Source organism: Primulina eburnea, chromosome 1, assembly GCF_022965805.1.
Source record: "Primulina eburnea isolate SZY01 chromosome 1, ASM2296580v1, whole genome shotgun sequence".
NCBI lineage: Eukaryota > Viridiplantae > Streptophyta > Magnoliopsida > Lamiales > Gesneriaceae > Primulina > Primulina eburnea.
The window spans coordinates 63,369,536-63,394,703 of record NC_133101.1 but is presented as its reverse complement, the minus strand read 5'-3'; the positions used below and the strand labels follow the sequence as shown (position 1 = coordinate 63,394,703).

Sequence of the window (25,168 nt, the reverse complement as noted above, 5' to 3'; positions counted from 1 at the left end):
TATTTTTTCTTTGATTAATATAATAACAATTTATATTATTCGGATCCAAATTGGCTAGCAGTGCCCACATGCGAAGCCCAACCAAGTACATTGTATCCATTTTGCAGACCAGTTAACCTAATTTCTCGTTTTCGATCTCTTTCCACTGGGGGATTTAAGACTTGTAATCAACGTATAATATGAAGCTCTTCGACGGCGATGAATCCGAAAACAATGACCTGTCGAAGATTCAGATTGACCACGAATTCGCCAAGCGCTACGAGTACAACAAGAAGCGAGAGGATTTGCAGAGGTTCGAGGAGCTCAAAAAGAACGGCCGGGTCGGCGTTTCTGGCTCAGACTCTGAAGATTCTTCGTTATCGGATGAGGAGTTTTCTCTCGAACCAAGTAAGAATAAGGACTTCGAATTTTTCGATGCGTTGATTAAGGTTAAAAATCAAGACCCTGTCTTGAAGGATAAGGATGCAAAGTTGTTCTATTCTGATTCTGAGTCTAATTCCGAAAATGAGAGTGACATTGGTAATGAGAGGAGAAAGGGGGGTACTGGTGATGGTAGAAAAGGTAAGAAACCGATGTATTTGAAAGATGTTATATCTAAGCAGTTAATTGAGACTGGCCCTGAATTTGATGACGAACAGGATGATCAAATGGTCAGCAAGGGTAAAAATAATGGTAATAAAGTGAAGACTTATAATGAAGAACAGGAGGAGTTCACGAGAGATATATTGAAGGCCATCGAGGAGGGGAATAATCATGAAGAAGAGGACGGAGATTTTTTTAGAGTTAAAGAAGGTGACGGTGCTGAGGAAGAAGAGGAAGAGAGTGAGATTGGGAATAAGCTGGATGAGTATTTCGGGGAAGATGAGAATTTGGACGCGGAGTCTATGTTTCTAAAGGATTATTTTCGGGAGAAAATGTGGCTTGGTGATGGGAGAAGTAATGACGCAGGGGGTGGCGAGATTGAGTTTTCGGAGGATGAAGAAGAGATAGAGAGGCAGGAGGATTATGAGAGGGAATTCAACTTTCGTTTTGAAGAGAATGCTGGGGATAGAGTGATGGGTCATTCACGAAGAGTGGAGGGATCCGTGAGGAAGAAGGAGAACTCAAGGAAATTGCAGAGGGATAGGAAGGACGAGAGAATAGCCCAGGCTGAGTTTGAAAGGATGGAAGAGTTGAAGTATTTGAAGAACTTGAAGAAGAAGGAAATCAATGAGAAGTTGCAGAAGATTAGGGAGGTGTCCGGGATTGGGAAGAGTGAGAAAAGTTTGTTGGATGAGGATTATTTGGAGGAGGAATTTGATCCCGAGGAATATGATAGGAAGATGGGGGAGGCATTTGATGACGAGTATTACAAAGCTGAGGATGTGGATCCAGAGTTTGGGAGTGGGAGTGATGAAGATGGGGGTACTTTTCAGAAACCTGATTTTGACGAGGAAGATGAGTTACTTGGACTTCCAAAGAATTGGGATGATGTGAAGGAGTCCGGTGAAGGCTTTGCTTCAGCCAGGCGAAGGATTTTGGAAAGGACAGAGGGTGATGGAGATGAGAATGAGCTTTTAGAGGATGGACGTAATGAGTCTAAGCGGAGTAAGAAAAGGAAGCCTAGTGAAATAGAGAAGGCAGTCAGAGAGCAGTTGATGGAGGAGTATTATAAATTGGATTATGAAGATACAGTAGGAGACTTAAAAACAAGGTTCAAGTACAGACCAGTGAAGCCTAGAAGATATGGGTTGAACCCTGACCAGATAGTGAAGATGGACGAGAAGGATTTGAACCAGTATGTTTCCTTAAAGAAGTTGGCACCATACAGAGAGAAGGAATGGAAGGTTCCTCGTATCAAGACTATGCAGCTAAAACAGATTAACAAAAACCCTCTTCGTGGAGAAACTTCAAATTTCATAAATAAAGATAAGAAGAAGTTGCGGCATGGGGATCAGGAAACAACTAAAGTTGTGGGTTCTATAGAAGACGATAGAACACAGCCTGATGAGTTAAATGGTGATGTGAATAACGTATCCAGACGGAGTAAGAGAAGGCAGCGTCAAGCTGAACTTAAGCTATCTCGTTCTACACTTATTGCATATGGGAAAATTCAGCCGAAATCTAAGAGCAAGAAGCAATAGTGGAGCATGGTTGAAGTTATTTCAATTTCTTCTAAGCGAGGTAATATTCATTGTTGCCAAGCTCATTAGTACTCATAGCTCGATTGTTTTAGGCCTTTTGACCCCTTTCGCCATTTTTTAAACTTTGACATTTTTTCTTTTTTTTTTCTTTTTATGAAAAGAAGGGAATTACATAGGGAAGCAATTTGGAGGAAGCATATCTAACGAAATTCTAAAACTCTGATTGTTGGAAGCACTTTTAAATGCTTATCAAACTATTACTCCATTCAGTATTCTCAAATACTGATTCATGAGCTCGTGAGTGATCATAGTTGAGGTCATCTGTGTTTCTGATGGTCTGATATTGGATTAGCAATCAATTTTTGTAAGAGTTTCATACTCGTATATTTCTAAGTTTGAATTAACTATTAGTGTATTCTTGATCTTGTTATCTATTGCCTTTACTATTCCTCCCTTACACTGGCGAGTTTCATGAACTTAAAATGAAACCGAGACTGGCTTATTGAATGGAATAAGGCTCTGCCTTTTCAAATATTGGCCAACATTTGTATTATACAATTTGTGCTCACAAGTCCAGCACATAATTTAGTTTTGATTTTGTTCTGATGTTCCATATGCAAAATCTTGTATAAATATTCCAAGTCTAGAGCCTTTACATTGATGGTGGTTTTAAATTCACATTTATCATTTGTTGTTATGCTGTTTATTTCAAATGGAGTCAAGATGGGTAGTATGCCTTCCTGACAAGACCTATCGCCTAATTCAATGATTTTTTTCACGTACAGGAGTAATTTTGAAGTTTAATTTTTTGGTTCTCATTTGCATGGTCTATGAAATTTATGAGCGCGACTGATAATTTTCGGATCAAGAACCGCAAAGTGTGATGGCTTATGATCGTGATGTGAAGTTCGGCTGCTTTTTGTTTTTTCAGGTTCTTTCTTAATGTTAAGTTGGAAAAGTTTGTGGAATTAGTATGCGAATGCTTTGCACATGTTACAATTACGTTAAATTTTTATGCAGCGACCAAAGATTTATGCCCTTTGAAAACCACCACTGCTCTTTGTTCTCTACTTTTTATCCCAAGGCTGTATTGAAATTGAGTGTTGAAACAGATTCTTATATCAAGTGGCTTTTGATATATTTAAGTTGTTAGTGTATTGTTGTTTATTGTAGTATACAGAAGATGTAAGAAAAAATGAATCCTTTCATGCATTCCCAATTACAATTCAATTGATTCCTGTGTGTGTGTGTGTCTATATATATATATATATATATATATATATATATATATATATAGACACACTCGGGCACTTGGGTTCGCCCTTGGAAATTTTCATGTCTCTATAGCAAGGGTTTACGTCCCGCCTTCGAGCATCAACTCACTGCACATTTCGAGCAGAAATTTGATTGTTCGTCGGCCATGGCTTTCAGAATCATGAAAAGAATGAAAGTTGCTTCTAAGTCGAAGCCCTGTACGAGCTAAAATATGCGCTACTCCTTGTCTATATTGGTCGCCACCAAAAACGTAGGTTTTAGCACATGAAATTTTCTAGCTTATTTATTAAAAACTTTAACGACGACTAATCATCAAATATAGTATTTTACGTGTTTTTTTTTTAAAAAAATAAGTTATAATTTTAGGGATAAATTATGAATTCGGAAAATGTTTGTTTCTTATGAAGAATGCATGCATGAGCAGCTGAGCTGTGTGCCCGCGCTAAATGTTTTAATGTAAACAACTAAGATTTCTTGGCTTAAAATATATAAAGACAAATAATTCTTCAATTTTGGACATGTCTCAACGTAGTTAGTTGTATACTTTGAGCTTCGCAGGCAAAAATTTTGTATCAGCAAAAATTTTTAAAGATAAATTCTTTAATTTTTTTAAAATTAAGATTTTTTTAAATCATTGATCGACTCAGATTCATTAATTTTAAAAAATAGGTAAATAGATATACATAAACTACTTCTTTTATTTTTAAAATTAAATCAATGTATATTTAAATAAATAAAATATTTTATTTAAAAAATAAAAAGAATCCAAATTCACGAAAATTCACAAATTTTCATATTTCAAATATTATATTACTTTTTATTAATCATATTACTAGTAATAGTAAAATAAAAAAACAAGTTTATGAATACGACATATATTTTTTTTTTCATAAACTAAATCAACGCATATTTAAATAAATAAACAATTTTTTAAAAAGAAATAAATTAATTTTTTAAAGATAACTTAATAATTACTTTACAAATAAATTTTTTTTAAATACAAATTGGTTGACTATAATTATTTATTTTTCAAATTATTGAATTTGAGTTTAACTCTAACTCTATTTTTGCATGAAACCTTCTTATTTTACCAATAAAATGTGTCCAAATTCAATAAAAATAAAAATAAAATAAAGAAAGCAACATCTGCTTCTATTAGTGACGGATGTTGTTCATCATTGATAGTAACATTTTGCTTTAATGTTGCAAAACCCACCGTCTACCTTATTTTTTAAGTTATTTTTTAAAAAAATTTAAATTAAAAAAACTCATGAAAATCAATATCAAATAAATCATTTTCGCTTGAATTAATAGTTACGGAAAAAGAAAGATAAAAAACAATTCAAAGTACTGTATGAAAACCAAATTTTGATAAGTTTTAAGACTAAAACCCAAAACATGTGACTAAAAGTACAACTTCCCCCGTGTTTTTACACGTAGAGATAATGTAGTGATGCAATTCCTCACAATTCAAATCAATTTCGAATAATTTCAATATATAAACAACAGGAAATCGAATATTGCAAAAAAAATGCCCTTCGATCACCAATAGGAGCGATTTACGGTAGCTGCTATACCACAGTTCCACTGTCAAGAACTCGAAAAAATGGCAACCGTGCCTGCATGATCAATTACATATGATTAGTATACCTGATGTAATCGTGTTTCAACTTAAATAAGTTTACCTTGCAAATTATCAGTCCCCGACTTCTTTCCAAGCCCACATTCGGCCATGTGCAAATGACCGAGGGATCCATGTAAAAGCAATATTTTGGCGACATGCCATAAACCCTCGAAACATGGAGAATTGCAGTTGAAAACGTGTAATGGCAGAGAATTAATCGCCCAAACTATCTCCCGCTGTTTGTTGTCTTTGTTTTGTTTAAGTTGTCAAGTTCCTCAACGAGTTTTCTTTCTTCGCTGCTCAACCGCTTCGGAATCTCGACTTGAACTTTAACCAACTGGTCACCTCTCTTTTTGCTTTTATTCAAAAAAGGGACGCCTTTCTTAGCCATGACCAATGTCGTACCTGGTTGCGTACCAGATGGAATTTTGAGGTCCACCATCCCATCTACAGTCGGCACCTTCAACGTTGTCCCTAAAATGGCATCTATATAAGAAACCTTGCAAGTGTGGAGGATGTTGGTGTCATCCCGTTTCAAAACAGGATCTGCAATAATATCGATAATAACAAACAGATCTCCTGGTGGACCTCTTCTCCATCCGGCATTCCCTTCGGAACGGACCCTCAAGCGACTGCCAGAATCGACCCCAGCTGGAACTTTCAAGCTAACCCGTTTCGACTTTCTTATACGTCCATCTCCGCCACATGTATTGCAAGGAGTTACGTTTTCTCCAGTCCCACCACAAGCGGAACATGTTGAGACCTGTTGGAAAACACCCAGTGGGGTCCTTGTGGATGAGATGACCTGACCTTGACCTCCACATGTTCCACATGTAGATGGTGTGGTCCCTGATTTCGCTCCTGATCCATCACAAATGTTGCAGCTCTCAAGACGAGTTATGTCTATTTCTTTCTCGACACCAAATACGGCTTCTTTAAAATTCAAAACCAGATTATAGATCTGGTCTTCACCTTCTGTGGCTCTGTAGCGAGATCCTCTTCCTCCCATGCCCATGCCATCCATACCACCCATCCCTTCAAATAATGACTCAAAGATGTCGAACGGATTGCTGAAATCCTGCCGTAGAGAGGCATTAGAGGTTAGAATAATAGCATTCAGAAGAACTATATTTCGAAGAAAGTCCACTTCTTTTAAGATCACCGCGCTACTTATGTAGCAAACAGACTTACCCCCATACCCATTCCAGAACCTTTAAGCCCTGCCTCTCCATACTTATCGTAGATGGACCGTTTTTCATCATCCAACAAGACCTGTTACACGTGTTCTCCAATAATTCATTAAGTTATACATGCTTTAACAAGCATGCATAGTTCACAAAAGGAAGCCATATACCATTTACAAAAATCAGATATTATACCTCATAAGCATTGCTAATGTCCTTGAACTTTTGTTCTGCTCCAGGTTCTCTGCATTGCAATGCAATATGTTCAGCTGCTCAAGAGTGCATTTGGTTTCAAAAGCTAAACTAAGAAACTTTTTTTTTTATAAAAAAAATGCTTTATAATTTTATATGTGTCTTGTTCGGCTTTTTGGTGCTTAAAACAACACTTAATTAAGCTAAAATCAATAATTTTCCAAAAGCCCAAATTTAGAGTTTTTCAATAACCTAAAATCAAAACAATACAGTAGCCAATTATTTCACCAATCTAACCTATCTCTCCATTCTACAAGGTAAAATTTTCCAAATAACTCTCCATTATTTTACCTTTTTTTATTTTCACTGCATGATTTGTGGCATTATGTGGTATTGTCCATAGACTTTGATGATTCTCTCTCTCACGTTACTGTTAGTATTTATTTTTATATATATTTTTTAACCAATTACTTTCTGAATCAATACACATCTCATCAACATGTTGTTCCCCGTATAGTTTTGATTAATTAAGAATAATGGTGAATACATGAAATTATCGAAAATTATTTTTCCAATTCATATGTTTGTTTTAGAATTGAAATCGTGTGTCATTGATAGTACAAAAAAAAAAACCAATTATTGTATTATTTGGTCCATTATTTTTCTTATGTTTTATTTCGAATATAAAATGTATTCAAAGTTAGCCCCTAAAAGAAGATTATTGTATCCAAGCCAATACAAAGATGTCATTGAAATGAGCATTCATATAAATATTTTGTAGTCAATGAAATGTAAGCTTCAACCATTGTTTTTACTTAAAGAAAAAACTTTTAAATATTAACTTAAAAAAGCACTTGGAAGTTATAAGGATATTCATAAAAGCTTCACTAACACACCAAAATATTTCATATAATGGGTTTAACTTTAATATAATGTGTGTGTGTGTGTGTATATAAAACTCAAATCAATGCTTAGTCTATCCATAAGATGTTGGTGAAATACCAACCCTTAGCAACACACTCAATATCTGGCTTCAACATGCATAAAAAAATACCAGTGGCTATTACGATTAGAAATCAAAGAATCCAAGTGAAGATAACTAGCAGATGAAGCCAAATAGCAAGTAAAGTGGCATGAAGACTTACTTGTTTACGTCTGGATGGTAGCTCCTGGCAAGTTTTCGATACACTGAAGAAAAGGCACAAAGAGATGAAACTTTTTTAAATTCTTACATTTCCTGAGCAAAGAATGCAGTTACCATGTGTATTGTCTACCGATGAAAAAGAGATTTCAAAATGATGTCATAGAGGAAAGTAAACAAAGGGAGTGTGATTCGATATGCAAATAGACCAACGAGATTCTTCAAGAGGACATTAAAATTGAAAAAACCCAAAGAGATCCACGGCTTTCATGCAGGGACAAAGCTCAATCATTAACAACAAATGGACAGAGGAAGGAAAAGCCTCCCTAAGGACCTCATACACAGAGTTCAAACTTAAGAACACAAATGAGAGACAAGTTAATACTCACCAGTTTTAATATCTGACTTGCTCGCATTCTTAGACACACCAAGCACAGAATAGTAATCCTGCTTTAATGAAATAAATAAGCATTTTCTCACGCAAAAGCATGGAGAAAGGAACAGCAAAGCAATCTTTTTTTTTTCCTCGATGACATTATGCTTAAAGCTATGGCAGAGGGATACCGGGACCCATACAACTCAAACCATATATACCTTTTCTTATGAAGGCTACTGTATGCCTGTGTTGGAGTTACTGCTTAGCTTTTAAATTTTGGGGTCAATGGGGATTCTGTAGGGTGAAGGACATGTAAACTTTGACTTCGGGTAACTTGTCAATAACTGATTTCATGCTACTTCAACAAAATTTAATAAATCATGTGACAAGGAATTCCCTTGTGACCGATAACAATACAAACTAAAACAGGGTACAAAATATCTCACTTTGTCAGCTCTAACAAGAAAACGAGATCCTCTTCTCTGACACGGATTACGGTATGACCCCCAAATGAAAAGAAAATTCAAGGATTCTTGAGCAAATAATGTTGAACTTCTTGACGCCAGTGGCTTGATAGTGCTAGATGTACTGCGTAGACCAAAAAATCTATCATGGATCACCTTAAATACAAACACAACCCAATATAAGATCCAGTCACAGAAGAATCAATACATGTCCAAGAATTCAAAACTGTGACCAAAAGCAAGAGTTATTGGAAGCTGAATAATTTCAAGCTCAACATGTGTCAGTAATTGATGCTGCAAGGAAAACATCTCAACTTTCAACAAACCTAACCATTTGTTTTATTTTAAGCACTTTACTTCTTTCTATATATATTTAAGAGTATCTAATAACACACAAGACTGTACACCAGAATTAAATGCTTACATTAGATGGCTTAATTATCAATGAAAAATACACCTAATTCCATGCAATATAAGGATATAATACAGTGAGCTATCTTTCAGAACTTCATGTCCGCACTTCTATTTTGAATTAATTGCATCTCGTAACCATTTTCTAAAATTTAAAATAACACGTACATGGAATAATATTCTTTAAAACACTAAGATGGTACACATAATATTTCAACAGAGGTCAAATAAAACTACTTCATAGATTTATAAAAACTTGTTCTTTACAACAACTCGTCAACTATTGCCTAGGAAGCTATGATTTCAATAAAATCTATCTTAATCGTAAAAGGCAAATGCTGTTAAATCGGGAACAATCACATTTAAATTTTGAGGAAAAACTCTTGACATTTTAGCAAGACGAGAAAAAGTTCATATGCAGCTGACACTTGTATCAAAACCAAATGAACAAAAGCCACAAAAACAAAAAAAAAACTCAGATCAACACAAATCTCCAGAGCTGCGAATCAGAAAAACAAGGATAAAATGCCAGCTATAGAAAAGAGATAACAATAAACAAGTAAAAAATACAAATTGTACATAGTAAAAAGCAGAAATACAGTTCGAACTTTAAAGTAGATTAATTTCAGCATTTGAATAAGAAGAATTCAGCACCGTCCTCGCCAATGCAGAGACACTGGTAATTTATTCGTAATAGAGGATCCTAGTACAAGCTGAGGCTGAACTCCGCAGCAATATATCCATGTACTTCCACAGTGTATGATTGCCATCCACTTTACTACAAAATGTAACACATTTAAAATGGCAAATCAAAAAATTTAGTTCGGAAAAACACAGTTTAGTTTTCGGTCATAATTATAGGCATAAAAAATCAATGACACGTATTCGCATGCCTTGTTCACTTCATCGTTAAAGAATTGAATTTAGCAAAATGAGCTAGCTTGAGCTCGAGCTAAAAGATTAACAAGCCTGCCAGTTATACACGATTGGATCCAGAGAATTTTAGAAGCTCCACTTGCGTACAAGCAACAAAATACGCAGACGCATGTAAAAAGAAAATGAGAGAGACGAGAAAAAACATTTTTTAACCCTTGAATAACACGCACAAGTTTGCATTAATCAGAAATTCAGGTCTAGATTAAAACTAAGTAACACAAAACCAAATCATATGACAAACAAAATGGCACCGCCAAAGCAGAAACGTTGTTCACAACTTAGATACGGCATAACAAACAAAATCAAGAGCTGAATAAGTAATTAAACTACGCGAACTAAGCATGTTCAATACCTTGAGTTAAGAAGGATTGGGGCAGGAGCTGGAAATTGGAGAAGAAACCGACGAGAGAGAGAGAAGGCTGCGTCGTTTCCGGATAGGGCTTTTCTCAGTTCTCACGTCGATTTAGTTTGTTTGGTGAAATTGTTCGATTCATCAACCAATTTTCGATTTCTCTCAGAGGAGGACCCAAAAAAAAAAAACAAATTGATAATTGTTTTTAAGTAAGTTTTATATGATTGTTCCATTAATTATTCCACATTAATTTTTACTGTTTAAATTTAAAAAGTTCCACATTGATATGTTTGAATGGACAATGCCAATATCATTACAATTTAAATTAGTTTTTTTATTTAAAAAAGACAGTTTAGATTATTTTCAATAAAACGTTATTTGTTTAACATTAAAATAACAACTAAGATGTGTAATTAGTAGTCTTTTAATCAAAGCAAAAATTTGTGTGAGACAGTTTCACGAGTCGAATTTGTGAGACATATCTCTTTTTTAAGTCATCCATGAAAAAATGTAATTTTTTATATTTAAAATATTATTTTTTATTATAAATATAAATAGAGTTGACATGTCCCACGTATTAGACGGTCTCACATATTAGCAAAATTAGCAGGCACGAGATAAGAGTAATTATTTTCAAAGTAACACACTTCGAGTTGCGAGCAGGAGCGCCAATTGTCCATTTCAAATCTCTCTTACGCAGTTCTTCCATGGAAGTTCTGTAAATCTGGTTTCTGAGTTTTTTGCATAAAGTTTTGCCTAAATTCGAGATGTTCAGGAGATTAATCGATGGAAGAAGAGCCTGACCTTCCACCTCCACCTCCACCGGCTGATTCGAATTTTTTCAAGCCGAAATCGAGCTGTCCGATCAGCGTTCACCCAGATTCAATCAATATAAGCCGTTCGTTCAACACCATCTCCACCTGCACCTCGACCACCTCGGTTTCTTCCTCTTCTCCGCAGGACTTGGTCAGGCAAGTTCAAGCCGCCTTCAGACGCCACCACTCACTCGGTACGGTTTATTCGTTTACTGATTTTATTTTTCGGCATTTTAGAATATGAAAATCTAGTTAATTGTGGCATTATAGTCTTTAGACTTCAGTTTTTATTCACTTTTTACATTTAGGGTTTCTGATGAGCTATACATTAAGCATTAGCTGCAGTACAATGCTCTGGAAACTGATAATATGTTCGCCTTTTTGAAGAATTCTAAATAATCTTCTTCGTATCTTTTTTATATGCAAAATTAGTTATTTTTCTTGAAAATTTCGGCGCAATCTAGTTTTATAAGTATTTCCCTTTATTTGGTATTATATCTTCTCTAATTTTGAATTCAAAAGCATAAGTTTTTATTTGGACTTTATATTAGCTCTGTTTCTGTGCTTTAACTAGGCATAAGTCAGTAATTTTGTTGAGGATCCAGGGAAGAAAATTTGCATAATTGTTGAAAGTGTATGTCTTGAACTTTTGATGCTGGTTCTCGCTCATGATAAAGAATATGGTAAGGAAGTTCCTTGTTGTTTCATTAGTTTTTCTTCATACATCGGCAGTAAGTCAATTCAAATTTATCTTTAAAATGTTTTTGTAGATAGTAGTTTACGGAAAGACTCTCGTAATTGACAGGTGACAGGGTGTTAAACGAACGGATGTGTCAGTGTAAATGCTTCTTTTGCATGTTATTTCACTTTCAAAGTATTTATCATTGTCTCTCCTTCAATGTTTAAATTTTTTAATGGCCACAGTTATTTTTGTTTATAACAAAAAAGATCTGTGTTTTTTTTTTTAATTTAACACTAGAGGCTTTTGTTGAAAAAATTATAGTATAGTTTCATAACATGATTTCTATTTAATTTTCATTTCACGTTGTTGCTTTGAAATTGTTTTCTAAATTTGTAGTTCTATTTTCCTGATGGGCTTTTAGGAATGCTGCAGCCAAGTGGAAATCAACCAAGGAGACTTTTGGTTCCTCAACGTGAAACTTCAAAAAAATCAATTCTAAAACCTAGTTCAACTATTTATGCCAAAAAAGGTAAAGAGGAGATTGAACAAGGTGACAGACCAAGTGGCTCCATACCGAAGTCCCAAATTGGGGTCTCTGTCACTGGAGACAATCAGGAGGATGCATCAATCACCCCAACTTCTCAATGGGGTTCATCATCAAATGTGCAAGAAGAAAACTTCAAACCATGTAATTTTCAGAAAGATCGATCAGGATTTTCTTTGAGGCCTGGAAGCAGAGTTGCAATTGCTTCATCAGATGCAGAATATGGGCAAGTTCCAGTCGCTGATGTGCAAAAGAAGGTTCATTTTTCCTGTGGAAATAATGCCACATCTTGCGGTAATAATTATTTTAGTGTTAATGCCTTGTGATGAAGCAATCGACAGTGTCTTGCATGTTTAAGTATCTAATCCAGTGGATTGCTGACACATGATGTAGTAATATGGATGCCTACTTGTATGCTAGACCATTGTGAGTTATGCTTTGTAATTTACAGCAATTATAGCCAATTGTACATGCAGTGGCTGATGACCCGATGATTTAATTTATCATCTCATATGGATTTATGTACATCGACAGAAATGGAATGGGATGCTGGGGATCAAGTAGATTCTTCGGCTGCTGTCAGTGAAGTCTGTAGGCATCAAAATTTTCAAAGAATGGAGATGGATGTTATTAGTTTGAAGTCCGAGAGTGGGATTTCTTCTTTGCCATCCAGAAGAACAATGGGTGTTCAGGATCAGTTACACAGATTCCAAAACTTTTTACAGAACGATTTGAGTAATGCCATGACACAATCTTCAGTGGTTGGGTCGTCTTGTGCTACCTCAACATTAATACATCCATCTTGTGCCCCCATGATTAGTTCAACAACTTATTGTTCACAACCTCATCAAATGACTGATTCAAATTCGGGGTCTGAACCATCAGGAGAAGCTGAAGCACCACTGGATGTGGTGCAACCATTGCATTCTTCAGCTAAGGAAGCTGGTGGTGTGATATCTCATCAGTCAGTTATTCCATTGCAAGCTATCAGCTCTAGTTCTGCTAAGTCAATGGAGGTTAACAAATCCTCTGTCATGTCTAAGGAGTTTCCGAGCATTTTAACAAAAGAATGTGATATTTCAAAAGATTCTTTTCGTGAAGAGAACAATTCAACTGCAGGGAATGTGCATGATAAAAAATCTGAGCCACAGTCATCTAATTTAACTTCTTCAGAAGCAAAATTGGAAAATTCAAAAGTGCAGAAACTTGAAGTAGGTGGAAGTAGTAAAGCAGCATCAACAACTCGGAAAAAGGGTTATGATCCTGACTTATTCTTTAAAGTTAACGGGAAGCTCTATCAAAGACTTGGAAAAATAGGTAGTGGAGGAAGCAGCGAGGTTCACAAAGTCATATCATCAGAATGCAGAATCTATGCTTTAAAAAGGATAAAACTTAAAGGTCGTGACTATGCGACAGCATGTGGATTTTGTCAAGAAATTGAATATCTGAATAGATTGAAGGGGAGGAACAACATTATTCAACTCATTGACTACGAGGTGAATGCTGTAACTCAATGCCCACTGTGAACTCAAGCACAGTTATCTGCATTTTAGGACATTAATCAAGTCTCTTTTATTCTTCTTTTTAATTTTATCGACTCCCGCATAGTCATCTAATGCAGCATTTCTTAGTAGGTGACAGATAAAACCTTACTTCAGGAGGTAATGAATGGTTCCATGATTAACAAGGATGTCAGGGTCAAGGATGAAGGGTATATATACATGGTACTTGAATACGGGGAAATTGATTTGGCACATATGCTTTCTCAGAAATGGGGAGAACTGGATGGTTCAATTGCTACCATTGATGAGAACTGGCTCCGATTTTATTGGAAGGTTTTCACTAATCCACTTCTTTGTATTTTAATTTACCATACAGGCATACTGTTTCCGAGAAATTGGAAATTCACAAAACATGTTGCTAGGTGATATTGGTTGTTGTCAAGGGAAGGGAGTCACTTAAGGCATCATCAAGCTTTTCTGACTTTTACCTTTGTGAAAAATGTTGCAGCAAATACTTCTTGCAGTAAACACCATACATGAGGAACGTATTGTGCACTCGGATCTAAAGCCAGCTAATTTTCTTCTGGTGAAAGGTTCACTGAAGCTGATTGATTTTGGAATTGCCAAGGCGATAATGAGTGATACGACAAATATTCAACGGGACTCGCAGGTTTTTCTATAATACATATCCTTTATATCTTGTGGTACTTACTCCATGAAGCTTGTTACTTTATAGGATCTGTGATTGCATACTACCAGTCAAAATTTATTTGAACATACTTGTCTATTTTGATAAACAAAAATAAAACACAAGTGCTTGCAATTAAGCTTCTTTCTCCTCCTACACAAAAAAGCTGAAAAGAAGTAACTTTTTCAAGCATGAACTTTCAGTGCCTAGAGCCAGAACACTCTTTTACTATTGTTTATTGTCACAAACATAATAAATTCTTGTACTTTGTTTTTTAAACTTATACTAAGGTCACATAACAACTGCAGGTTGGCACCCTAAGTTACATGTCTCCTGAAGCATTTATGTGTAATGAGACAGATGGAAATGGAAACGTTATAAAATGTGGTCGGCCATCAGATATCTGGTCTTTGGGTTGTATCCTTTACCAAATGGTTTATGGACGAACGCCCTTTTCAGAATACAAAACTTTCTGGGCAAAATTCAAAGTCATAACCGATCCAAGCCACAGTATAACATATGAACCTTTATCTAACCCATTGCTTCTTGATCTTATGAAAAAATGCCTAGCCTGGGACAGGAACAAAAGATGGCGAATCCCCCAACTACTCCAACACCCGTTCCTTGTTCCACCTCTGTCATTCAGTCCTTCCAATCAGAGTTGTAAATTGCTTCGACTAATAACTGAATCGAGTTTGGGTGATGAAAAGGCACTGATGCTATGTTCCCAACTCCAAAACATGCTAAGCAACCCCATGTCATTTCTACCAGACGAGGAGTCTGTTTCAAGAGGCCATCTACACGAGATACTTGGTAAAATTTCAACCCATTTCTTGCAGCTCCAGGAACAGTTTGCAGATTTGGAGAGAACCTCAACTGACAGATGAATTTTATTTCAATTTTGTCATTTAACTTCGCCTAGATAGCATGTAGCTTGATGATCTTTGGTCAATTTGCTATTTGCTTCCGGTGTGTTTCTTCTTGTCGTGCTGCATTCGAATGAAGTTGAGTGGTATTTTGGAATCATGTAATGAAAATATACTGCTACTGACTTGTGTTATAACTAATTTTAAGGTGTTGCACCATACGACCTTTTCAAAATGAATAAAGATGCGTGTAATAATTAAAAAAGACTTTTTTTTGTCATTGTATCAAGGTATTGCATTTCATCGCTACGTGAATTCAGGCATGTGAGTAGCTATGAATGCAAACATATATTTAGAATTTTACAAGTGAATTTAACATATTTTTAATTATAATTCATTAATTATTCCAGATGTTCGTCAAATCTAAATTTTTTTTGTCGTTAGTCTCTGTAGTATTCAGATCGATTTTAATTTGTAAAATATATAGAAACATACGAATCACTAAACATGTCGGTTCGATATATAAGTTTTATAATGCAACACATGCAAGTATGACAAAATTATGAAGTTGTTGAATGCACACCACACCAGCTGTTTGACCGATTTTGGGTGAGCTAAGTAGATGGCTAGCACGTAATTGTGGACCAGAAAAAGAGAAGTCGAGAACGATGTTTTGTTTTGAGAAACTTATTTGTCTTGTCAATAGATTTTATTTATTTTATCACCTGATTAAATTAATATAGTGTTGGATTTGAGGAGCATTTCGATACTAGCAATTGTTATTTTTAAATTGAAACTTCGAAATCTTTATTTAATTTCTTATTTTATAAAATATAATATAATCTTCTTCCAGTGAATTCAATATCATAACACATTTACCACTATATCTAGTATTTTGGAGGAATGTGAATAAGGGAGATGTTTATATTTTATTTCTGTAGGATGAATTATCGTGTGATTATTTTGTAGTTTATTGTTTGTATCATCAACACAAAAATTATGTCAAACAAAATATTATTTATCTCAATTATTACATATTCTTTACTTTATCAATCAACGTTGATATAACAATCTAATAACGCATACCAAACGGATCCGATCGATGTAAACTCTCCATTGTTTCCAGCATTTCATACAGACAAAATCGATCATATCAGTTTTCTTGCAATTAGAATGTGAAGGTCGTGTCAAGGAAAATAAAATTATTATTTTTTTCCAAAAAAAATGAAGCCGTCGTCCATAAAAATATGTAGGGATCACACTTTTTTATCCAAGTGTGCATGCGGCTCACACTAGAAATTGATTCGAGCCAGGCTTATTGTAGGGGCTATGACTACACTTTAAGAGAACCCATTGCCAGAGGATGATCGTCGTCCCCTGTGGGATGACCCTAGGAGCTCACCCAAGGGCCAAGCTCACGAGTAGCTCGCTAACACTTTTAAGGAGCTAACTTAAATTTAAATGCTCATGCGATACATCAAATTAATTGCATGCAAATGTCTCCTTTTTCCATGGTAAGATTTTATTTTATATATTTTAACGATAAAACATGTCGTCAATATATTTTGATACGCACTAGATAAACTCACGAGATAATATAATAATCTAGAAGTCATGAAATCTGCACTGGACAATGAGAATATATTGATGTGAAACATCATATTTTAAATTATATATATTTCAAAATTAATTGTTGATTTAATTAGAAGTATTTTTTAAGCCGCGTAATGCGCTTGACCAGACAATATATATCTGTGTCGTGTTTTCGAGTCCACGCAAGTGACCTGCAAAATCCAAAGCAGGTCCCCGTCTGGGAACGCCGCCCAGTCGGCCGCAACCAAACACGGAAAAGACACAATCTCCCAAGTACGAGACTTCGAAACCAGCACGTTGTCATCGGATACTTCTCCCCACGTTTCGCCGCCCAAAATCTATTCCAAATCATATACTAAATCCTGCTCACTCCATCACCACTTTTCTTTGTTTCGTTCTCTCTTTCTCGGTTTTCGATCAAAGATAATTTCGTCGACCTGTTCATGTCAAAATGATGAACTGATTCATGCTCATCTTCCTGCTATGCACCCATTCTGCTGTGTCACATCGACACCAATCAGCAATCCTAACATGCTCTCTTCCCCGTCCACGCCGCCACCTTTCGATCCGCTGACGAAAAGTTTGCAAAATCCCACTATCTTGAGGGTATCGTCAACGTGTGATTCCGGGATGGATCACAATTCTGGTGGTGCTCCGAATGGCAACGATATTCTCCACGCCCACAGCCGTGACGTGAAGATTACCGATATAGTTGGTATTGGGATTTCTGGAGTTTTATACAAATGGGTTAATTATGGAAAAGGGTGGAGGCCTCGTTGGTTTGTTTTGCGGGATGGAGTTTTAAGCTATTATAAGATTCACGGCCCTGATAAAATTGTTGTTGATCAAGATACTGAGAAAGGATTGAAAGTGATTGGCGAAGAATCGATGAAAAGGATTTCAAGGCATCATCATCACCATAGGAATGGGACTAGTGGGTCTTCTGCAAAAATCCGGAAGCCAGTTGGGGAAGTTCATTTGAAGGTTTCATCTTTGCAATTGGATTGCTTTAGTTTTTAATAATTGAAAAGGCATTAAAAACATGTTGCCCAACAGAAGGGTTTGTCTGGATATGTTTTGGATATCCCTGAGTAGATTTTTTACGAAATTGGTTTATTTGCATATTTTGGTGAGATATTATTCTTTCTATTAGGATGCTACTTTAGTTGTTTGAAAAGATTTGGCAGTATTTTGGAGTTGTCTTTCGTTTTTCGATTTGAAATCTGGTCGAAGATACACGGCATGTTTTGGAGATTTATTTTTTCCATGAGTTGAAGCTCTGTACATTTTATATTACTCGTCTTCCAGACGTTCTTGACAATCACATGCTTGTTTGTTGCAGAAGTTATCTGACTGTGTTATTTCTCTTGCATTTTATTCAATTTTTAAATGGAGGGATTGTGGTTACGATGAAATTGTTCATGTTCTAGCATTTAAATTGAGTAGTTTCTTTGTAGGTCTCGACTATTCGAGAGAGCCGATCTGATGATAAGAGGTTTTCCATATTCACGGGAACAAAGAGGCTTTTTCTTAGGGCAGAGAGCAGAGAGGATCTAATGGTATGGATGGAAGCATTGCAGGCTGTGAAGGACGTGTTTCCGAGAATGTCCAACAGTGAGTTAATGGCTCCTATGGAAGATGTCCCCATCCTGACAGATAAGTTGAGGCAAAGATTGTTGGAAGAAGGCTTGAGTGAAAATACCATTCAAGAGAGTGAGCAGATCATGAGGAATGAGTATGCAGCTCTCCAGAGTCAATTGATAATGCTGAAGCAGAAGCATTGGCTCCTCATGGACACACTGCGACATTTAGAGGTACATTTCATGTTACATCTGTTGAATTCCAAATTCTTCTTTCGTCCACTCTCCAAAGAATTATCCTTTCAGCTTTCTAGCAAATCGGAGGGTGGAAACTGGCTTGCGCTTGTGAGGTGTTTATTTCTCTCTCAGCACCATCCCCCTGTATTTTTCAATCGACTGATTGATCCAGAATTTGTTATTTTTTTCTGTATTCTTTTGTAGAGATCACTCGATCTAAAATCGTTTCATGAACAATTTGTACTCGCTTCGTCATTAGTACAATCCTATCTGAATGATTCTATGGTGAAATTTGATTGATCGCATTTACTTTCTATGGTGGATGGCCAGGTTGAATTTTTAATCATCTTGAACGGCAATCTTGTTTTGTTTATTTTTTTCAAGTATTTTGTCCCGTTTGGCATGGATGTGGGATTTGGAGATGCTAGTTTTGGACTTTGGTTGTACCTTTTCAGCTTCTTCTTGTGTCGACGCTTTTTGTCTCTGCCTAGATTAATATAGTCTGGCAAAGCATTCCTACTGATATCTTTGTAGAGATTTTTACGAAATTTCATTGAACTGGTATATCTTACACTGACGTGTAAGATATAAGATTCTGTCACCGATTATTTGTCAATTTTATCAAGTGGTGAAAAATGAGAGATATTCTTGTACTATATTGGATACATTTCTCCTCGTGTGGATGAGAAAGGAAAGAGCTTCCATGTTGCTATGACATTTAGCTCATGTTTCTTGGCAGGGAATTTGGGCTATAGATTACCACCAATTGCCTTGAGATACTGATATTCGTATGTGATTTGGATTCTTTTTTAAAAAGAAAAAAGAAAAAGAGTTTGGATTCTGTGACTACGGTATTTCATGGTGACTAGAAAAGACAGACAAAAGTGAATATCTCTGCTATATAATTTATTCTAATATAATGTAAAAATATCTTGGGCAAGTATGAATATCTTTGAGGGCTAATTTCTACTCTTGCTTGAGAACTAGTGATTTTAAACCATAATCGCCACAGGACTAAACCGTGGAAGTTGAATTATTGTTGATCGGGGGATATATGCTTTGTTTCTCGTCATTTTTGAATGGAAGCAAAGCAATGTATTTTTAGTATTGTGGATCACGTTTTCTTTAGTGACAAGCCCCTCTACTGCTGCTATGAAAGGGCATTTTTTTTTTGGGAAGGAAGTACTTGGCTGATCTTTTTTCTGTTAACGGTTCAGCAATAAATTTTTGGTATCTTTTCATTGTACAGTTTTATAAACTTTCACAGTGAACTTTCAGCATTTCTGATTGTTTTCAAGAGAGTATTCTTTTGGTAATATGTGAAGAACAGCTAGAGGATAACCTTAAATGATGTGATGTTTCAAGATCAGGCTGCAGCAGTTGTTTTTATCAGATACACTGACATCCTAAATTGCAGTTTGTTATGCGAACTTTTGGTTTGTGTTTGTGAACCAAAAAAATGCTGGAGTGTTGAAAGATGCAGAGTCCTGCGTTTCTGTAGTAATAAAATGTCGACAGAAAATTAAAATATCCCCTTCTCTTGACATTTTATTGAAGATTAGTACTGATTCTGTTACAAAATCTGCAGATTGTTTAACTATGTTTCAATTCGAGTTTAACCACGCCATACTATTAGTATGTGCATTTTTTGTATGTTGGTGATAGTTTCTCATTAAGATTTATTTGTTATTTTCTTTAGAATATTTTCATCACTTCCCTTTGGTGGTTTGTCGTTTACACATTTTTGGTTATCCTTCAGTTGGGTACTTATATGCGTTGTAGTTTAGTATCTGTTTTTTGGTGCATGCACGCGTCTTTTTTTGAGGGAAAGGAAATATGTAAAGCTTGTTTCAAGTCATTCTCGTTTTTGTACAAGTTAAAATCTTCCCATATTTTATTTCATATAAATAAAATTTGGTACTGGTAGAGTTTTTTTGCCTTCTTTTACATGTGGAGTTGTGTACTTGTTTTGTTTAAATGTTGTTTTTGTAATTTGTAGAGAGAAAAGGTGGATTTGGAGAACACGGTTGTTGATGAGAGCCAAAGACAAGTTAAAGAAGTTGGAGCATCTTCTAGATCAAGGCAAGATAAGTATAGTGGTATGCTTCATAACATTTTATTTCTTTTCTTTTCTTTTTTATTTTTCTTTGCATGGTTGAGTAAACCTTTTAATGATTCGTTCATGTTTAAGCTGTAATAAGGAGGATTCCTCGTCAAATTAACAATCTTTGTATTCTAGTCAATCATGAATTAGTTGTTTACTTTCAATTTTACTTATGTATCGTTTTTTGAAATTTTCAACAGAAAGTGCAAGTGAATCTGAAGACGAAAATGAAATAGTAGATGGAGCAGAAGAAGATACCGATGAAGAAGATAACACATTCTTCGACACCAGAGATTTTCTTTCATCTAGCTCTTTCAAAAGCAGTGGTTCCGACTTTTGGGCATCATCTTTTTCATCTGATGACAATGAACTTCATGCTTTTGAAGCGGAGGATAACATTGATCCTGCCATTAAATCTGCTGGAACCAACTTTCCTTGTATTAGGCGTCGAAAGAAATTGCCAGACCCTATTGAGAAAGAGAAAGGAGTGAGTTTATGGTCAATGATAAAGGACAACATCGGGAAGGACCTTACAAAAGTGTGTCTTCCGGTCTACTTCAACGAGCCTCTCTCTTCTCTACAGAAATGTTTCGAGGATTTGGAATATTCATATCTTCTTGATCGGGCTTATGAATGGGGAAAGCAGGTAACTTTTGCCAAGATTTCTAGTTTATTGATAGTAAACTGGAACAGTCAAATTTTTTCTCATTGTTTGTTCAGTGTATTTTTGTTCTTCTGTGTGTGAATTTTTGATTTGTTGCTTCACAGCTTTAGTAACTGAGTCAAGAAGGTATGTTTCTTCTCCCGTTGTATTGCCATAAAATTTGGGGTCCCATGTTTATACTGAACAGGCATAGCCATATTTCCTGCATGGTGCTAAACCCAAGATTTTGACCCCAGCTCAGATTGAATCTCACCAGCAAGATTGCAAAATGACCATGAATTTTACTTCTTATCAGCCTCATTAGAAGTTCTTTTAGATTCTCTCAATATGCTTTTGCGGACATCAAGCAGTCTATTTATTCCCCACGATACGGAATAATTCTTTTGGAATGATTATAAATTATTTTGTGAAAAAAATCCAACTTTAGATAATTTATTTGAAGCTTTATATCAGAAAGTACAAAGCTGGGGCTTTATTCCACCTCGTTTGTTCAATTCGACTTTGCCATCACATGATCCATCTGGTCCTTGGTTCTTGTCACTCAACGTGCTGCTGCATGGCGCTAACAAAAGTTCTTAGTAATACTGAAATGGAAGTTGAATTTTTAGCAAATTTATTATTTTCAATCGTTGTCTTTATTGTCATTGCCACAAAGTTTATCATCTCCATCAAATATTGCTGCTTACATTAATGTGAAACTCGTTGTATTCCTTGTGCAGAGTAGGAAATTGAGCTTAAAAATATGTGCCTCGTGTGTCATAGTTTTTCGTTCTTTAGAATCTTATCTTTGATCTGCAATATTTCTTGGCAGGGCAACAGTGTTATGAGGATTCTAAATGTAGCTGCATTTGCTGTGTCTGGATATGCTTCTACAGATGGAAGAAATTGTAAACCATTTAATCCATTGTTGGGGGAGACTTATGAGGCTGATTATCCAGATAAAGGCCTCCGGTTTTTCTCAGAAAAGGTAGCCATTTATGACCTGGACCAAACTTTTGGTCTTTCCTAGTCGTGTTAACTAATATAAATTAACTTTTGATGACTACCTGAGTGTAAATACTCTGCAATTTTGTTGCTAGAATGGCTTAAATATAATATTAAACGCAGAAAGTGGAAAAAGAAAGACGTCAAATATATTTGTTCAGACTTCTTGTAGTAGATGCTCCATTTCCTTAAGTTTGTAGATGTTTGTGATAATTAAACAATGGGCCGACCATTTTTTTCGATCAGGTGAGTCACCATCCAATGATTGTAGCTTGCCATTGCGAGGGTACAGGGTGGAGGTTTCATGGTGATAGCAATCTGAAAAGCAAATTTTGGGGTCGGTCCATTCAGCTTGATCCATATGGTATTCTAACTTTAGAATTTGATGATGGAGAAGTTTTCCAGTGGAGTAAGGTACTTTTTTGTTGGATGATTGTTGCTCTTTTTTTTGGGTTCATTTCATCGAGTAATGTAAGCGGCCTTCTATTGGTAGGTAACAACATCTATATACAATCTCATTTTGGGGAAATTATATTGCGATCACTATGGTACGATGCGGATACAAGGAAATCGTAATCACTCCTGTAAATTGAAATTCAAGGAACAGTCTATTATAGACAGAAATCCTCATCAGGTACTCCTCCTTTTGGTGTGATGTCATTTTAGACCCTTAAGAAGGTGGATTCCATCCAGCTTTTTAAGTAAACAGACTTAAGTGGCGCCATCTCTTCTGAAATTTTATGAAGCAGTATTCAATACAAGAAGAGAATAGTATAAACCTATTTGACAAGGATCTTCTAATACAGTTGTCGTGTAACTTGGAGTTCTATGTGCAGTACTATTCTAGCCAAAACCGTTGGAAATTATTAAATATACTCCAAATTAAGCGAATTTAGGAGTACTAAATGTGACACGTTTTTGCATCACAAAATCAAAGGATTTGTAGTTGCATACTGTTTCATATAAATCTATGACCATAGCTTGTGTTGGATGTAGTCATGTAGATACCGAAACTACTCATATTTTGCAGGTACAAGGAATAGTCCAAGAAAAGAGTGGGAAGACGGTGGCATCCGTGTTCGGTAAATGGGACGAAATTTTGCACTCTGTGAATGGAGATTGCACAACAAAAGGGAAAAGCCAGGAACCTCTCTCAGAAGCCCATTTGCTCTGGAAACGAAGCAAGCCCCCGAAGTTCCCCACACGTTATAACTTGACACGCTTTGCCATCACACTGAATGAACTAACACCAGGGCTGAAGGTTATTTGTCAAAATTCCTCATTTTTTCTCCACGGGTTAAGCAGACACTGAAATTTTTATCTGTTGTATATCTCATACGCAATAAGAACTGGAATTTTTATCTGTTGCAGGAAAAGCTCCCTCCGACAGACTCGAGACTGAGACCTGATCAAAGATGCTTGGAAAACGGGGAGTATGAAATGGCAAATGCTGAAAAGTTGCGTCTAGAGCAACGGCAACGACAGGTAGTTGACATGAACTCTTTTGTTGAAGAAATTCAACGTTTTATGGGCTTCTTCCATATTATCCGGCCCTCTGTCACTTCCCCCAAAGTACCAAATGATAATTCTCCCGCAGTAACTCAAATAACATACTATACACTAACAGTCAGGTTGAGGCTTCATTAACACTGACAAATTTGTGGAAACCAGGCTCGGAAAATGCAAGAGAGGGGTTGGAAAGCTCGGTGGTTTGCGAAAGATAAAGAATCTGATACATATCGTTACATTGGCGGGTATTGGGAAGCAAAGGAACAAGGCAACTGGGAATCTTGCCCTGATATTTTTGGCTGGGATCAAAGTTTAGACTTGGAGTAAGAAATTTTTTTGTCTTGATATCAATTCCCTCTTATTTGTATTCGCTAGAGATATTGGAAAACAGCCTACGATTCTTTCAACCATGTTCATGACTGCACAGTGCTTCGATGAAGCATCAAAATTTGTTTCAATAATAATAATAAAGAAATTCGTTATTTTTATTCCATTTGTCGTGGTTTTTGGCTTGAGAACAAATTAAGTTGATTCAGTGTACGATGATATGGCGAATTAATGTCCTACAATTCATTTTTCAGAATTAATTGGAATTATACAGAGTCACTTTTTCATGAGTTTTCCTTCTCTATCGCCGGGAGCTCTCATGCATGCATGAATATCTAGCTCCTTCCACGAATTTATTTTTGGTGAGAGCGAGCGAGGGATGTAATACAAAGCCGTGTATTCTGTTCAATGAAAAAGGTCGGCAAACTTGATTGATATGAGACCAAAATGGAATATATATGATCGATTAAACTTGGTTATGATAATTAATAAAATTTTCGTGTGAATTGAAGCAGAAGCTGCACGTAGTTACACAAGGACAAAATTTTGTCAAAACTGATTAATTATTCAGGTCGCAAATTGAACGGCCGTGGTATCTAATTATGTAGTATAATAAGCATCAGATCTTTCAAATGATCAATTTTTTTAAAAAATAAAATAAACTCACATTATTATAATCAAAACTTGCTTAGATTTTATATCAGTGAAAGTTAATGACCTACTTATATTATATACATTAACATTAAAAAAATATTTTATATATATGGTCTTGAATTTTGGAATAATGGGACACCATGTCTCAAATTCTTTTGGTGATTTATTATACTTTAAATTGAAACAGTGGATATCCCTTTAAGGATCCCAATAGAGGGGAACAATCTCCAACCATTTCTCCACTAACTAATTTGCTGTTTAATTTAAACTTTTCTAATACATTCTTTTTATGTGACAGAACAATTAAAGCCTTGATGATTTCTACATCCTCCTTTGAAAGA

The 25,168-nt window shown here is 35.7% G+C and overlaps 4 protein-coding genes across 13 annotated transcripts; 3 read left to right on the top strand and 1 right to left on the bottom strand.

Annotated features, from left to right (window-relative positions):
* Positions 1 to 54: 54 nt before the first annotated feature.
* Positions 55 to 3,293, top strand: LOC140840060 (protein kri1). Of its 6 annotated transcripts, none has more exons than XR_012119849.1 (3): positions 55 to 2,163; positions 2,909 to 3,054; positions 3,144 to 3,293. XR_012119849.1 is itself a non-coding variant. In XM_073207155.1 (2 exons), exon 1 carries the CDS (start codon positions 180 to 182, stop codon positions 2,121 to 2,123), a length of 1,944 nt encoding a protein of 647 aa, XP_073063256.1. In that variant the 5' UTR covers positions 55 to 179; the 3' UTR covers positions 2,124 to 2,163; positions 2,909 to 3,293. The 6 variants fall into 6 exon arrangements, 1 of the variants encoding a protein (XP_073063256.1); XR_012119847.1 differs by adding an exon at positions 2,288 to 2,824 and having other exon boundaries at positions 2,855 to 3,293; XR_012119848.1 differs by adding an exon at positions 2,285 to 2,487 and having other exon boundaries at positions 2,909 to 3,293.
* A 1,629-nt stretch (positions 3,294 to 4,922) lies between these two features.
* LOC140840045 (chaperone protein dnaJ A7A, chloroplastic-like) lies at positions 4,923 to 10,234 on the bottom strand. 4 transcript variants are annotated; one of them, XR_012119841.1, is made up of 9 exons: positions 10,079 to 10,234; positions 9,445 to 9,568; positions 8,362 to 8,503; positions 7,929 to 7,986; positions 7,544 to 7,586; positions 6,402 to 6,450; positions 6,214 to 6,294; positions 5,084 to 6,100; positions 4,923 to 5,017 (listed from the first exon to the last, which is right to left on the bottom strand). XR_012119841.1 is itself a non-coding variant. In XM_073207135.1 (8 exons), the coding sequence occupies exons 2-8, from the start codon at positions 9,558 to 9,560 to the stop codon at positions 5,249 to 5,251; spliced, it is 1,341 nt and encodes a 446-aa protein (XP_073063236.1). In that variant the 5' UTR covers positions 9,561 to 9,568; positions 10,079 to 10,234; the 3' UTR covers positions 4,923 to 5,248. The 4 variants fall into 4 exon arrangements, 1 of the variants encoding a protein (XP_073063236.1); XR_012119844.1 differs by having other exon boundaries at positions 9,445 to 9,563; XR_012119845.1 differs by lacking the exons at positions 9,445 to 9,568; positions 10,079 to 10,234 and adding an exon at positions 8,588 to 9,362.
* Positions 10,235 to 10,698: 464 nt separating this feature from the next.
* On the top strand, positions 10,699 to 15,414 carry LOC140840031 (serine/threonine-protein kinase MPS1-like). 2 transcript variants are annotated; one of them, XM_073207122.1, is made up of 7 exons: positions 10,948 to 11,087; positions 11,468 to 11,576; positions 11,997 to 12,413; positions 12,654 to 13,615; positions 13,754 to 13,954; positions 14,130 to 14,291; positions 14,618 to 15,413. In XM_073207122.1, exons 2-7 carry the CDS (start codon positions 11,546 to 11,548, stop codon positions 15,194 to 15,196), a joined length of 2,352 nt encoding a protein of 783 aa, XP_073063223.1. In that variant the 5' UTR covers positions 10,948 to 11,087; positions 11,468 to 11,545; the 3' UTR covers positions 15,197 to 15,413. The 2 variants fall into 2 exon arrangements, with proteins under 2 accessions (XP_073063215.1, XP_073063223.1); XM_073207114.1 differs by lacking the exon at positions 11,468 to 11,576 and having other exon boundaries at positions 10,699 to 11,087; positions 14,618 to 15,414.
* A 1,529-nt stretch (positions 15,415 to 16,943) lies between these two features.
* LOC140839998 (oxysterol-binding protein-related protein 1C-like) lies at positions 16,944 to 24,334 on the top strand. Its single transcript, XM_073207062.1, has 10 exons — positions 16,944 to 17,752; positions 18,226 to 18,582; positions 20,585 to 20,684; positions 20,890 to 21,335; positions 22,165 to 22,320; positions 22,584 to 22,751; positions 22,831 to 22,971; positions 23,368 to 23,598; positions 23,709 to 23,822; positions 24,009 to 24,334. The coding sequence occupies exons 1-10, from the start codon at positions 17,252 to 17,254 to the stop codon at positions 24,171 to 24,173; spliced, it is 2,379 nt and encodes a 792-aa protein (XP_073063163.1). The 5' UTR covers positions 16,944 to 17,251; the 3' UTR covers positions 24,174 to 24,334.
* The last annotated feature ends 834 nt before the right edge of the window (positions 24,335 to 25,168 follow it).